General features: G+C 43.4%; 1 protein-coding gene across 1 annotated transcript in view; it reads right to left on the bottom strand.

Annotated features, from left to right (window-relative positions):
• The window catches only part of CEP70 (centrosomal protein 70), a 1,232,997-nt gene that overhangs the window by 515,230 nt on the left and 701,452 nt on the right, over nucleotides 1-16,315 (bottom strand). The window contains exon 12 of the mRNA XM_069616613.1: nucleotides 6,664-6,762. Within this exon, the coding sequence (XP_069472714.1) occupies nucleotides 6,664-6,762 (99 nt within the window). The remainder of the gene's footprint in view (nucleotides 1-6,663; nucleotides 6,763-16,315) is intronic.

Here is a 16,315-nt window from a genome sequence, read left to right on the forward strand (position 1 = left end):
GGGGAGAAATGTCAATCATTCAAGGACTGTATTCGGATGAAAACATAGCAATCAGACCTGCGGATAAAGGAGGAGCCCTTTTACTTCTCAACACTGAGGACTATAAGATGCAATGTAGAAGACAAGTGAGTGACCAAATAGTATATGCAAAGATAGATCATGACCCTACTCAAGACATCCAAAAGGACTTGAAATCATTATTGACCAGAGCAGAAGAAATGGGATTTATCTTGCAGAAAACTAAGACATTTCTATAGAACAAACAACCATGAGTCCCTCACTTCTATCTTTTACCAAAGATTCACAAGAGCCTCATCAATTCCCCGGGCACACCGATCGTGGCAGCCACGGAAGGCATATTACAACCTCTTGGCACATATGTGGATTATTTTTTTACAACCACTAATACAGAAAACCAAAAGTTACGTGAAAGACAGCACCAACTTCTTAAATATTCTAGAGAGCAGTTAATTAACAAACGAGGATCTGCCGTTCACAATAGACGTAAACAGCTTATATACAACTATTCCACATGATTTGTGGCATGAGGATCGAGTGGCTTCTCCTCCACGAAGGAGAAATAGGGGCAGCAAAAGAGTTTATTATGTCACTGCTCATATTTATATCGACAAATTCCTACTTTAGATATTACGAATATTTCTACCTCCTAACATCGGGCACAGCCATGGGCGCCACTGTGGCGCAGTCATATGCGAATGCATTTATGTACAGATTCGAGACAACACACATCCTGGAGAACCTAACTTACAAAGAACATTTAAAAACATGGGTACGTTATATTGATGACATTTTTGGAATATGGCATGGCTCGAAGGAAATGCTAGAACAATTTCTAGTACAAATCAATGGAATCGAGCCACGCATCCAATTTACAGGAGAAATAGGAGACCCAGCTATACATTATCTGGATGTTAAAGTTAAAAGTGAACAACAATCAGATAACATCACTATACACCAAACACACAGATTGCAATAACATTGTACTTCGCAATCTACCATACGGACAAATGTTACGTCTAAAAATGATCACGAAGGACCCAGAAGAATACGAACAAGAACTCGAGAAACTACGCAAAAAATGTACATGAAAGAGGATCTCCGGAAGATGATTTACATAAAGTTAGAGAAAAAGTATCATTAAAATCAAGAGACAGTACTTTGACTACCACAGCCAAACCTGATGCACCATCAAATGTCTATGTAACCAAATTCTCTAGTCGGAGCACACAAATAAAAAGCTGCATCAATGAACATTGGCCGATTCTGACTGAAGAAAACAGAACTAAAAACTTATTTCCCACGCAACCTGTGTTTGCATACAAGAGGACTAGCAATCTTAGAGATCTTTTAGTCAACACAAGGAATGATAAACCACCGGAAGCAAGCAACAAGAACCCAGGAACATTCCCTTGTCTGAACTGTGGGAATTGCAATAACATAATTAAAGGCAATACTGTGGCTCATCCATACACGGGAGGCAAAATACCAATATGCCACTTTGCAACTTGCAACACAGAAACCACAACATATGGGATTTGCTGTCCCTGTGGAATCTACTATGTGGGTGAAACAGGATGCAAAATCAGAATATGGATTAATGAGCACAAATCGTGCATTAGAAACAACAACACCAACTCAACGGTTGCGAGACACTTCAATGACAAGAATCATAGTATAGCGCAACTTAAATTTCAAGTGCTTGAAGTGATAGACAACAGCGATCCAAGACAAAATGTGAATGAATGAATGAATGAAGAGTGGGACCTAAACTGCTTTCTAGAATTGTTTCCTAGAATGGGAATCACTTACTAACCACCAAGGTAGGCAAGTGGATTACGTGCTACAAATGTAACATAGGTTTGAGGTTTTGGATGACCAGAAACAACAGCATAATTATCCTTAGCATTAACAGCTTACATTTTATTCCATCATTGGCTGTCGAATAAGCATGAGGAAAATAAACATTAATACAGCTCACTTTATTAATAGCTTGTAATTATCGGAAGGTTATTTGCAGTATCAAGACTTGGTAACCAAATAATCAAATTACAGAATGCTTCGATTAGACTAACAATACAGATAGACCTTGAAGAACTGATTCTGCACACACATCAGTGCAACCAAATTTGAGGTTGTGTACAATGCATTCATATCAGACTCATTAATGACAATGGTTTGTTAAATAATGTGAAATGTTTAAATGTGTTTATTAGTGATTATCACAATAACAGCACTGACAAAGGTCCTAGTATCCCACATACCCAGATGAGTATGGTTATGGTTGAGGTGGCGTTTGCAGATTGTTTGGTAAATAATTATCTGAAATCCTTAAACGTGTTTTTACCACAACAGCAGCACTGAAAAAAGTGCACAGGATCCCACATATCCAGATGAATATGGATAGGGTCGAAGTGGCATTTGCAGATAATATAACGATCAAACTTAGGTTTATTGACCATTCTGTAATATAGAAAATCTACAATACATACAGCACATAGATTGACCATCCCAAGATGTCAGCCGTTTTCCCGACAGTAAGGCCATCTTGTCAGGTAAACATTACCATGACTTCACACCACAATGCATTTAAGTATGCCAAGACGACAGTTCGGTTTTCACGAACACAGGATTGCGCGCAAGCGCGATCATATCGGAGTAACTAGCTAAGGATTACATACACTATAAGGGGTCTAGAATGGCAGAAGCTGCTTACTATAATTCCGTGCTACATCTGCTTTGTTTTCAGAACGCTCTGTACCAAATAAGAATGCGCAAGACAACTATTAAAACGCGAGAACCAAGAATGAATGAGATGTACCGATCGTATAACGCGTAATAATTATACTTAGATTCTAGCAAAGTATACAGTGACAAACTGCATTCTCTAACTTATCACAATAATGGCACGATCATGGAATAATATGATAGTGCATGGTGGATACTCCAGCACGCCCGGTAGCTCGATAATTGGGTCACTCTGCTGCAGTAGGCAGCAGAACAACATAACCAGATTAGTTCTTGCAGTAACAACTTCATAGCATGCCCATCAATTAGAAGCTTGTTTTCAAAGTATGGCAAGAAAAAAAAGCATATAGCAACCAAGTGATAGCACGGAGAACAGAGCAGTTATTGAAAGAATATTATCACTAAGATTACTGTATTTGATTTAAGTTATTGTTGGACATGCAACTCATGATTTCTCCTATATGTTTTCCTACATCTATTGTGTATGTCCTCTGGGTACCCTGTTTAACACCAAAAAGTTGCACCTAACTGTAATTAATCACATATGTCTCTTTTTCAGTCTAATGTATATATTCTTGATTTTTTTACCACCAACACACGACGTGTTAATGATTGGTGATTTGGTTGATTAGACAAGGCCCAGACGAAAGACAATGTCCGAAATGCATCGGCCTGATAGAAAACATTGATCGAACACTTGCTTGTGTAATTAAATCACATTTAATTGAAAATTGAACAAAAGAGAGTGTATATTATTATTTGACAAAAGACAAATATTGCAAAGGATCACAAAACCCTGAGTCGGTATAAGGGTGTGCGGCCCACACCGATGGCTAGATAGCCAAGGTCCATTTCCTCAATCCTTTCAGGACAGCCAGCCTCCAAGTTTGAACTGGAATCTCACACTCAGGCTGGAAGACAAAGGGCAGCAGAGTTCTGGACTCCCCCATCGCTTCCTCCCATCACAGACACTCTGGAGCCTAAAACACACAAAGGAATTGGCCGCCCTGGATGTCAGGAGGGAAAGGAACAAGAAAGGTCAAAGAACACTAAAATGGCAAAAAAAGTCAAGGGCCATTTTGGTAAAATGAGCAGCCTTGTGTGTCTTTACTGGGGTTGTGCAAACAGCCCGCGGTAAAGGTGCACCGAATTAATAAAAGGTATCACTGGCACTAGCCATTAAAAGGTAAGCTTGTACTTGTAACAGAACTGTTACAGTTTTAGCGTGAAAGAAGATTCAATGTATCTCCCCAGCACTCCACATAAGGTGGGGTGTGCTAGTTTCACCAAATAACATGTGAAGGTTATCCAAAGAGCCTTTCCACCCTCGGGAACTATAGTTCTCACAAGGTTAGCCAAAGAAAGTTAAAAGGGGAGCCCCTAGGGCAACCCTGCAACAATAGGCACTTATTGCCAAAAAGTTGTCAGCTGATAACTTTTAAATGACACTATGGAGAGTCTAAAAAATGGCACCCATAAAAAGAGTAAAAGACTGTGGGCCTCATTACACGGTAGGCGGAGGACCAAGGTGCTATTAGCACCTTGGTCCATGCCGGTAAAATACCGGCACCGCCTTGGTGGAAAGGGGAATTACCGCCCTATTCCAAGGTTGGCGGGGCGGTAATTCCCCCTTCCCCCATTGCCCTTCCCCATTCCCAATTTTGCCCCATAAGGCTCTATGGGAATGGGGAAGGCGCTAATTACGGTGTCGCAAATTGCGGTACCGTAATTAGCACCCTGGTCCCTTTGCGGGTTGGTTTTTAACGCCTGCTAAACAGCAGGCGTTAAAGTACCTACCCGCAAAGGGACCTTGTAGTAAGGCGGTAAGGGTTAATGGTCACCGGTGCCATTACCGGTGACCGTTAACCCTTACCGCCTTCCGTGTAATGAGGCCCTGTGTGTGGAAAAAGATTCCCACTCACTGATGTATAGGGAAAAATAATCTACCAGTCCAGCAAAATGTTCTGGGGTTGACACAGGCCAGGAAGATTTATCATTGATATGAAAATCTTACCCAACACCCTCTCCTTATAATAAATTTAGGTGAGCACCAAAACTCAACTCAACCAATAGAAGATCTGCCCCACACACAACCCCAGCTGTGGTCCAATCAGGGACAGGCCAGAGCAAAGCAAGGGCCTTAACGATAGCCCCGAAGTATTTCCAGACACGTAATGCTCCCCCCTCCGAGTGTTCTATTGCTATTAGTACCGTGGCACATTCTACCGGGGTACTAATTTATTTTTCTTGAGTTGAGGAATGGTGCAGTAACCGTTTCTCAGCTCGAAAAAAACTACAAAAATTATGGCCACCATGGATCGGGGAGAAGGGAGCTACAGGTAGTCCCTTCCCCCTTTCTATGGCGGCCATTCGCGTTCCTGGGGCGCACCGTGAACAGTAGTGTTCCTGGCGCTGAAAAGGGACAAGGCAGAAAAAGGTAAATGGGGTTGGGTTGGAGGGGGGGTGAAGATGTGGAAAAGGGGGCTGGGGAGGAAGGGGCAGGGGACACGGAGGGAGCGTACTTATCTGCTACACGGCGATGGAAGATGGCAGCCATGTGCTCCGAGGAGGCTCGGAGCGGGGTCTTTCCCGATGTGGTAAAAACCCTGTTCTGAGCCTCTTCATTGGCCGGGTGGCAGCCACACCCTCCTCGCCGGGTACCAATGCAGATTAATAATACATGACAGAAGACTAAATATGTTCTACTGCCAATCAAGTCAATGTATCCAAAGAGTCCAGGTACATCCCAGATTTACTAAAAGAGGCAGGCAATGCTTTGCTAGTTCTTCACGTCCTCTAACACTTTCTAATTGTAAAACTCCTCTGAGGTTTTAACATGGACATGTTGGTTGTGCATGGATCTCTGTAGCAGGCACTTCATCCCACTGATCTATCTGAAAAGCTTTGAGATTAGCCTTATTTGCCTTATGTGGCCACTAGTCATGCAGCAGATATCAAGCATCTTTGAAAGTAAACAGTATCCAAACAATATTGTGTTTGTCCTTCATGCTTCTGATACGAAGCTGTACGTTTCTTATGGTGACACATGGCAAATTCCCGGTCCACATTCAAGTCATCGCCTAAAAACCTTTTCTGATGTAAGAGGAAGGTAAAAGTTGCAAGCCCTCTATTTGGGATGATTTCATTCCAGGGACTATTTAAATTTTAAATTTATATTATTTCTAAACATTAACTGAATATCAGCATATTGGCGCGGTGTAAAGTACTTCAACATAGGCTTCAGTCTACTCTCTGGATTTAGTTATTGGGTAGGCAGACAAATAACTACACAATCTAGGTCCTACAGCCATGTTTTCAACCATTTCCTAAAATTCAATCTACAACTCTACAAGCCTGAACAGACAATCATCTGTCATCTCAACAAGTGCCAGTGCATTTAAAAGTAGCAACAAGGAACATGATCGTATTGCATGCTTTAACACATACTTACAAAAACGATTAGTTATCATAGGATGCGGAGAATACATCGCTTTATGAACTGAACAGAGCGTTTTAAGTGCAGTTGACCCACATTTCTAAGCAATACATAGATTTCCCATCTTTCTGAATACCGCCTGTTTTTTAGTTCTGCAAACCATCTAAAAAAGGAGTTTCTGAAACACATCTCCATTAAATCAAATACTCAAAATACTGTCAATAATAGCCAGTCACAAAGCATGCACTCTCCACCACATTCCTCTACACACTAAAAAAAAAAAGCATTCCTAAAGCAAGCCAGATCTACTGACCTTTCTAGTGCTTGTTTTAACACAATAATACTCCCTGTTGTGTGTAAATGAGGCAATGCTGTGAAGGACAAAGATTAACACAAAATTGTTGCTAAGCAGGGAATGATACTAAACATGGAAAGAGAAGCTGCTCTACAAAAGATTTTACCTGCTGAAGTTTAGAATAGGCTTCTGATTGTTTAACTCTTACGGCAATTACTGAATCTAGGTCCTTCAAATCCTGGATGTTTAACTCCATGCAGGCACTCTGGAAGGAAATGTATTATCATATTAAGCATCTGCTAACATTATTATTGATATATTGAAGCAACAGTGCGATCCAACACCATGGGCATCAAAATCAAAGGTATGGTTACTTATTGATGATTAATATGGTGCGTAAGGAGAAAAGGTGTAGTGCAAGGGGGCGGGACAGGTGAAGTGTGGAAACAAGTGCAAACGCAAAATAAAACAGAAGAAAACAAGGTGAAGGGCCTTTGTCCAATCCTTAAGAGCCACAGTGAGGCAGTAAGAGCAGAGGTAGCTACTTGGAAGGTGTGCGGAGTACAGCCGGTACACAAGACCTAAAGGTTAAACAGTCTTGAGTCTCCCTTTGATCAGCAGATGATTCTCTGCAAAAGCATTGGTGGTCTGTGAGGTTCTGCTAGCCTTCTTTTTCTTTGCCTGCATGATGGTCAGCGACATAGAACAGGCAGTTTATAAAGTCTAAACAGGCAATACTTGGTCACTTTTCATAGGATGTACACATTGCTGGAGTACATTATGCCCGTTGGGTTAAACAATATGTTCACCAGGAAACAGTTTTTAAGGAACAGCGAACTATGGTCTCTATGTCTCAACCCAAGGAGAAGCCTGACAGCTTGCATTGGGTTGACCTGCAACCGGCCGGTGGGCGAGGGACTTGGAAAGGCCGAAGATTACTCCAATATTCTAACCTGGGCTCTAGGAACAAATTCCCTCATCCTTTGCACTTTGTGGTGGGTGCTTTTAAAATACCCCACTTTATTCCGGGGTGATTTCCATCACCCAGAAAGCATGTTTGGGAGTAGTCTTGCAGCAGTTGTACACGTTAGTTTTTGCTCAAGTATGTCTTAGCCTTTTACAGCATTAGTAGCTAAATGGTCATATATGGAGGTTGTTAGGGAGTTTTGCACAAATTGCTGATTGCCAGAACTTGGAAGCCCACATTAGGTGGCACGGTTGTACCCCTTAGGTGTAGCCTGAACTACCCAAAGGTTTGGTAGTCATGGCTGAGCAGCCAGGCTTAATGTAGGAGGCAGAAGGGCTGTAGTGAGGCACACAGTACTTAAGAGCAAAAACGTAGGTCAAGGAAACACTGACACACTAGAAGTTATATAAAAATAGTGATTTATTTTATATACACTAAGACTTTCGAAGTAAATCAGGTAAGTACTATTCACATAGTAATATCACAGTAGGATTAAAAGGTAGCACACTTGAAATCAATGTAAAGCAACACAAAGTGAGAGAAACTACTGACACCAACTAAGCAAACTTTAGATAAACTCTGGCAACGTCAGTTAACCCCTGCTTAACCCATCTTTTAAAGTCCAACCCTATACTTGGTGAGTCTCACAGACTCATGGGGGGTTCTGGGGGTCCAGCGACCAAGGGCTGAGGAAGAAAGAGGCAGGTAAGCAGCAGACAGAGCAAAGTTTAAGAAGGTTTCTTCAGGTTTGCAGGTAGTAACAGTTTATCAAGTTAAAGCCCAATGAGTTGTTCACACCCCAATGGGATTCAGGGTGCCCTGGGGGGGGGGTGCAAGTAACAGCTCAACTGCAGCCTTCTAAGAACACAAGAACAACACAGAGAGACCAAGGTAAGTACCTAAGCTTGGGACCCCACCTAAGCAGGTAGAAGAAGGCTCAAGTAAGAACAAGGCATCATGAACAGGGTTTAGTTAAATAGAGCCACCATTTTAGGCAAATGGTGACCCTAGTGTCCCCTGTCGCAGCTGCGATGGCAGCCTGCGACAAAAGTCCACAAAAAAGTTGTGCAAAAGGTACACTGTCACCAGCCTGTCAGATTAACTTTTAACAGTAATTAAAACTTACTGAAACAATGAGAAAATGGAGACAATGTTTCCCCTCAGCACTCCACATGAGGTGGCGTGTGCTGATCTCACAAAATCAAATACAGAAGGGACAAAAGGGTGTCCCTCCTGCCCTGTGTGAGAAACCTGAGTGTTCTCACCCATAGGAACTGTTGTTCAGGTAGCCAGGGAAGGGCCATCGCTCTTGGATCCCAACCCTGGGGGCGGACAAGCGAGGGAGGATCACCTGGGCAGGGGGTCCTTGGGGACTGAGGGGAGAAAACCCAATGGCGAGACATGGTATTCCCCTGTTCCTTGCCCCAATCCATCCATCCCTCTCTACAATTGTATGGGATGCGGTCACCCTAGTCCCATTGTACCCCATGATTTTCCAGCAAGGAGGAAGGTGAAACATCGCAAACACATAGGCCTACCCATTTTGCTAATCTTGACAATCACCTTGACTCTTTCTTCAAACCCCCAGAGAGTATTCTGTTAATTCACCAGTTATCTATCAGTTATCATCCTTTCGTCATATTCCAAAACTAGGGGAAATTAAATCAACAATCCGGTATTGCTATTACCACAATAACCAGAATAGGGAAAAATGGGACATTTCTCATTCACCTTATCAGGTCCCAACAGATCCCCACACCTAGCACGAAGACGAGAAAGAGGAACATCCTAACCCCCCCACACTTTTGTAACACACTTACCGACACCCCCTCAACCTTCAGGGGTTATTACAACTCCCAAAATACACATTCCCCCATGTTGCATTCAATACTGAGACGAAGAAGAGGGAGAGAGGAGTTATACAGGTTTCCTATAGGGAAAACCGCTTTGGTACTGGGAAGAGCAAGATGCAAGCAGAGGCACACCTATACTCTCCATACATTTGTCCCCCTAATAAGGTCAGGCAGAGTCAGGCCCTTGAAGAGGACTACATCCACCTGCAGCCTATTAACTCTTGCTGGGAGTATAAAGACAGCCATCTGAAACAGAACAGAGAGCGAGTTGGGAGGAAAGCTGAGACGCCAGAGCTACCCAGGACCAGCTGGTGGAGGACAGAACGCTGAGACGCTGAGGGTCTGCAAGTTGATGCAGTAAGAGGAAGTGTGGCGAGGGAGCCGTGGCTACAGGAAGCCAGAAGAGTCAAGGAAAGGGAGCCAGAAGACGTGCTGATCCCTTGTAACGTGCTAAGAAATAATTGCTTGTTTCCCTGGGCGAGAGTGAGAGCCCAGGAGTGTCTGAGGGGCAGGCAGCGAGAGTCTGACCTCAGAGGGAAAAGACATTCCCAGTGAAGCCTGAGGTAAGGTTTTCTAAAGTCCAACTGGTGTGGGACTTCGCAAAACTTATCTGCTTAGTATTATACCACCCAGCCTTTTATATAGGCCTATACTACACAAGTTGGTAGAGTGACTGAGCAGTCAGGCTTATCTCAGAAGGGGTATATGAGCTGTAGAGCAGTACAAATAAATCAGTATGCACAAGCATCCAAGTAAAACGCACACTTTTACACTAAGCGGTAACTAATGGAGACATTCAGTGGAGTTTCAAATAAAGGTTTTTAAGCAACAATAATGTAGGTAAGTACTTTATGTGTGTACTAAAACATTTCCAGCACACTGAGGGACTTCAATCAAGGTAAGTAATAGCGCTTTTTGGTCTACCAGTACAATATTGAGTTTTTGGAGGGAAAAAGTAGTTGAGCATAGGAGAACACACTTTAGCAACTGTTACAAAAGTATTTTCTCCCACAGGGATATAGGAGTGATGTTCCCCAGCAATAAGAGTGAAATACAATTAAAATCTTAGTAGGGAACAAACCCTGCCAAAGTCAATGTGGTTCAGAAGGGACAGTCAGTAGTTCATTGAAGAAAAACACAGGAGCTTAAGCGAGCCACCTAATGTGCACAAGCTGTTAAGCTTGCACAAGTGAATTGAGCATAACTCAAAAGTAGAGAAAGGAGCACTTCCCAAGCTAGGAAGCACTAGTGTTGTCAAAAGGAGGTTAAAGCCCAAGCCCCACAGTACACTGTGAATTGAAGCAGATGTTCCAGCTGTTTCATTTCTTGATGCAGCGGTGCAGACCCTTGTTCCTAGACCTTAGTCGTGGTGACGAAAGTGAGGACATCTGGCGGACTTCTGCAGCAGCACTCACAAGAGGGAGTCTGCAGCAATGGATTCCACATGATTTAGCCGTTCTTTGTGGTTTTGGTGCTTTTTCTTCAGTGCCAAGAAGAAACAAGCAGCTCTGGTTGGATTTTCCTCTGTCCCTCGGTCCTGGACTCTGGTGAGGAGACTCTGGATGAAGATGTCCTGCTTCTGTAGATGAACAAGGGTGCCCACAAAGTTTTGGCCGGATTCAATCTTTGCAAGACGTTGCACTCGATGGCGGTCGCAGGTCCCCTGGTATTGGGCTTCTGCAGCCTAGGAAAGTCACAGCAAGACGTCCTACACGAATCTTCCCTGTCGAAATGAAAATAGGGTCAGCACAGCTGCAGGGCTTCACCTGTGCTTCTGCGGGCCTGGAAGGTGTTGCTGGCGTCTCTCTGCGTCCTCTTCTTCGGATTTGGTGTTCCAGTTGTTGACTCTGCCTTCAGTCCCAAAACCCTCTCCTTATATGCGATTTTTCATTCATTCACAGCCCATGGGCTTCCACTCACACAGAGGTGTGGGGGGTGCCCTCCAGGACATCCTCCCGTCCAGTTGGAACTGGTTTCGGTCAGGCATGCCTACTAACAAAGGACAGTGACGTTTCGTGCTCCTCCCTCACTTCCTGCCTTTACAGACACACTGGAGCCTGGGCGGGCTTCAGGGTTGAAGCCCACCAAGGGCAAAACACACAAAGGACTCCAACCTGATCTAACTGACAAAGTAAAAGCTCAGAAGGAATTAACAAACAGGAAATGGTGAAAAAAGAAGCCATTTAGGAAAAATTGTCAACCATGGGTGCTGCACTGCAGCTGAGAAATCAGCCTGCAAGTGCCTTGCACAAAAGGTAGGTAAAAGTAACCACTGCCACTAGCCATTCAAGTAAGCGTGTAACGCTCTGTGCGACTATAAGAAAAACAGATGCCTATGGAGTTTACCAGACTCCAGAAAAACAATAAGAACAAAATCCCAGTTAGAAAGAAATACCAGTGAGTAGAAAAACCCTACTCACTAGGTCAAAAAAATTGAAAAGGTTCCAGATTACAGCAAAAGGCTAGGGGTCTCTAAGGTAAAAGGGACTTAGCACGGAAACTGAAAATTCTCCCTAACAAAGCCAAAGGATCACAACCGGTGAGACAAACTGAATTGAAAAGCCTGGTTTGTGAAAGGCACGAGTGAATGTAAAGTAACCGTGTATGCACGTAACGCTGTGCAATGACAACAATGAAGTGATACTGCCAGAAAAAAAGTGATATTAAGTAACAGATCAGTCGCATGTAAGGTTACACTTTCTCGAAAGCCTCTGCATGAAAGCACTAAGCTTCCTAAGAGGAAGGGGAGCTGTGTGCGAACTGAAAAGGGAGCGAAATAGAAGCACCAAAAAGGGGAGCCATGCGAGAAGCGAAAAATGAGCGAAATCCCAAAGAAGATATATTGGAAAGCGAGAAAGTGATCAACTGAAAGTATGAATAAGATAAGAAGAATGGAGACTGTCCAGAAGGAGGTGAAGCTAAGCCCCAGGGAATGGGTAGCGCAACCTGTAATGGGTGAACTGTGCATTCTGACATCCGCGCCACGACCCAGGGAGACCCCACCAAAGAAGTGAATTGAATAACCCATTGAAAAAGCATTATGAAGAATGGGGAAGCGAACCCCTAACGAATTAAGTTGAACTGCTGAACTGAACTTTACATTTTATGAATTGAAAGAGAACAGAGTGAACAAGAGGAGAAAGTGAACTTTGAGAGACCAAGAAGCCCTGAATATAAGGGGCTTTTTAAATCTGGGGAGAGGAACCTGGAAAAACCCATATAGCTGGACAGAAGACTCTGTGAACTGTGTTATATTGCAGAACTGTGGTGAACCAGCGTATGTTGAACTGGGGAAGGGAGCTGTGGAAAAGCTCCAGTGCCATCCTGTTATACTTTTGAGCAGTTTTGCGTTTAACCAGTCCCCTGCAAATTGTTATCCTAGAGGATTGAGGGCAGGCATAGGCTTGACACAGACAGCCTTTTTTTATTTTGGACTAACAGACAGACTTCCTTTAATTTACGTTGTGGTTGAGCTTACTCCCACCTTAGAGTTAGGGCTAGTTAGGCATTATCCTCTTCTTACCAGCCCAATAAAGGTTTCGAAACTGTATCTTGCTGTCGGTGTCTTAATCTTGATACCATGTCTCTCTCACACCTGGTAACGTGTTATCGCAGGGAAAATAAAACAGGAAGCTCAAGGAGCTCCCAACAACACTGCACAGAAAGTGCTGTGTGCTGCAATAGTAAATTGTAGATGCCAGAAACCATGGAGGAAAGCATAACTCCAAGAAAAAGTATCAAAAACATTTCAAAAAGGGTTCCCAAGGTTAGAGTAAAAGAACGAGTGAGTGTGTAAAAAAGGTTACCACTCACTCAGGAGAATGATTCCAAAAATCCAATAGTCCAGCAAAAATGCTGGGGGACTAACAAAGTGGGGAGAATGACACTTAAAAAGGAAATTCTACCCAACTGTGGTCATTCAGGTACAATGGAATTTTAAAAGTCCTACAGCCGCTCAATTTTGCTTTGTGGCCTTGGACGAATCCAGGGAAATCGTTCCCTCTCCCCAAGGGGGAGCAACCCCTTTTGGAATTAGGGAGGTGAGACCGCTAATCTTAACACCCTGTAGAGGAGAGGGCAAGCAGGAGCACAACGGGAGTAACGCCACTCTGGGGTAAGGAGTTTGTTTATTTATTTGGTAATGCGCACCAAACCCTTAGGTAGCTGGGCGCAACAGGACAAGTAAACATAAAGCTTAGTTACAGAGCATGTCAAGTGCATATACATACATACAAGAAATATATAATTACTGCCACTGCCAGTTACAGTAGAGTGGTGGAAGCTAGTGCCCACATATTAAGTAATACATGTTGCAGTCGATAGGTACAGTCAGTAGCAAATACAAAGAGTGTGGTAGAGCGTAGCAGGTATCAGGAAAGGGTTACAGTCTAGGAGTAATTTGTTCGTAGCCATTTGAGTACATTACGTCTAAATTTAGGGTAAGGTTGTTCCATTCTGAGATCTGATGGGAGAGTATTCCAAGATTGCGCTGCTTTGACTGGGAAGCTAGTTCCGCCAGCTGTGGTTCGTATGAATCTGGGGATCTCTAGAGTTATACATAGTGGGTGAGGCACAGGATCCCTGTGGTACTCCGCAAGACATTTGGATAGGGTTAGCGGAGGATGATGAGGAAAAGACGGTTAGCTAGAAAGGATTGGACCCACGCTATGGCCTCCCCTGAGGAATGGGCTGCCGACCTGAGGTGGTTACATAAGACTGCATGGTCCACCAGGTTGAAGGCTGCCGATAGGTCTAGGAGAAGTAGCATAGCTGTTTTCCCATTATCCTTCAGCTCATCAATTTGGGTCTTAAGGTCTAGCAGGGCTGTTTCCGTGCCATGAAGAGGGCAGAAGCCAGATTGCCATGATCCTAGTAGGTGATTAGCTTCCAAGTATTCCTGAATTTGAAGGTAAACTACTCTATCAATAATTTTAAGTAAAAAAGGGACAGTAGTAATAGGTCTGTAGTTGATCGGGATGGTGGGGTCTAAAGTTTGTTTTTTTTAAGCAGGGGGGAGGACCCAAGATTCTTTAAGGTTATTGGGCACTGTATTGGTTTTGAAGGAGGCATTAATGAGCTTAGAGATAAAGGAGGCTAGGTCTCTACCTGCATCCTTTATAATTTGGGCTGTGCAACTGTCTCCCTTACAGTTCGAGGGTTCAAGGGAGAGTATGATTTTCTCTGTCTCGTGGATAGAGATTTTCTTGAAACTGCAAGGTAGGGTTGTTCTGTTCCAAGTGTGTTGGGGGGGTTGCAGCTCAGATGGGAGCAGTGAGGCCTTCTTGCTAGCTATTTTGAGTTGGAGAGAACACATTTTATTAAACAGAGCATTTTGTATGTCAGTACACCATGGCTTGTCCTTTGGGACATTGTCTGCCGGTGGGATCGGGGATTCCATTTCACGAAGGATAGTGAAGAGTTCCTTGGTGTTGGATTTAGCCTTTGAAATTCTATTGTTGAATGTGTTCCTTTTGGTATTAATTATTTCTCTTTTGTAGAGTTTGGAGAAGTCGGTTAACTTGACTTTATTATCGTCAGTAGGGGAGTGACGCCAAATGGATTGGAGCTTTCTTTTTTGTAATCTTAGTTCTTTAAGTTGAGGCGTGAACCAGGCATTAAGATGAGATTTCTGTCTACCTTTACACAGTTTGACAGGTGCAATATTGTCCAAAGCCTTAGTCATGGCGTTATTAAAGACCTCCACTAGTACATTAGGGTCTTTGTTACTGTCAAGGCTGTTGATCGAGGGAAGGAGATAAGGGAGTAGTTTTTCCGCTATATCCTTTTTACTTCTTGTTGGGAGTGGGGGTGCCATATCAATGGTTTTAGGGCTGAGGAGATCTAATGTGGCAGAGAAGGTAATTAGATGGTGGTCAGTCTAGGATTGCTGGGCAATATCAGTAATGGCAATATTACAATTCAGATCGGCCACCCAGTCAAGGGTCCTTCCTTTGATATGGGTGGGGGAGAGGACTTTTTGTGTGAGTCCGTGGTCCTTTAATAGAGCTGCTATTGATTGGGCAGGTTTGTTGTCAATGAGCTAAGATTAAAGTCCCCCAGCAGTAGGGTTTATGAATGGTCTTTTGTATTATTAGCTATAAGGTTGGTTAAGTCCTCCTCAAAAGTTCCCAGTGGTCCCGAGGTCTTTACACCAGATAGTTAACGTGCGGTTATTGGATAAAGGAAGTTTAGATGCAAGTATCTCGCATGATAAGCAGGATGGTGAGGTGGCAAGTCTGATAGGTAGATTAGTTTTAGAAATGATAGCTAGGCCACCGGCGCCAACGTTAGGCCTGTCTGCTCTAAGTATCTGGTAGCTATCAGGTACCGCTACCATGAGGGTTGGTCCTGCTGCCTCGAAGCCAGGTCTCAGTTATGGAAAGCATGTCCAGGTTCTCATTAATTAGAGTGTCAGCAATTTCAGTATCCTGGGCTACCAGCGATCTGGCATTAATGAGCGATCCGGATACAGTTAAGGTGCTATTAGGTTTAGGGGTGGATGGATGTTTGGTTGCTGGTGTATTAAGGCTCACAGGATTTTTAGGGACAGTAGCAGCATGAGCAGAGTTCAGGTTGTTCGGTCTAGTCACCTGCACTCGCCTAGTCGGGAGTTCATTAGCTTGGGTGGCGTTATATGTGGGACGGCTGTTTATGTTGTTTTTTTTTTGGTTCATAGAGACGTGGCAGTCTTGACCCGAGTCTCATGTTTCTGTCCTTAGGTGGGCATGTTGAGATAGTAGCAAGGGCCATTATAGCGAGTAGACCGAGTGCAAGTGGGATAGACTGGGTCTTCTGGTTTTTACTCATGTTCAAGGAGTTAATTAGGTCAGGTTAACGCAAGGTGGGCTACTTAGTTTGTCACAGGCTAGGCTAATATCACTTTTCACAGTATAGGCTAATTTCACTTTTCACAGTATAGGCTAATTTCGCTTTTCACAATAAAGACTAATTTCACTTTTCACAGTATAGGAGTATAGGCTAATTTCACTTTTCACAGT

Source organism: Ambystoma mexicanum, chromosome 9 (assembly GCF_040938575.1).
Source record: "Ambystoma mexicanum isolate Mex_15411 chromosome 9, UKY_AmexF1_1, whole genome shotgun sequence".
Lineage (NCBI taxonomy): Eukaryota > Metazoa > Chordata > Amphibia > Caudata > Ambystomatidae > Ambystoma > Ambystoma mexicanum.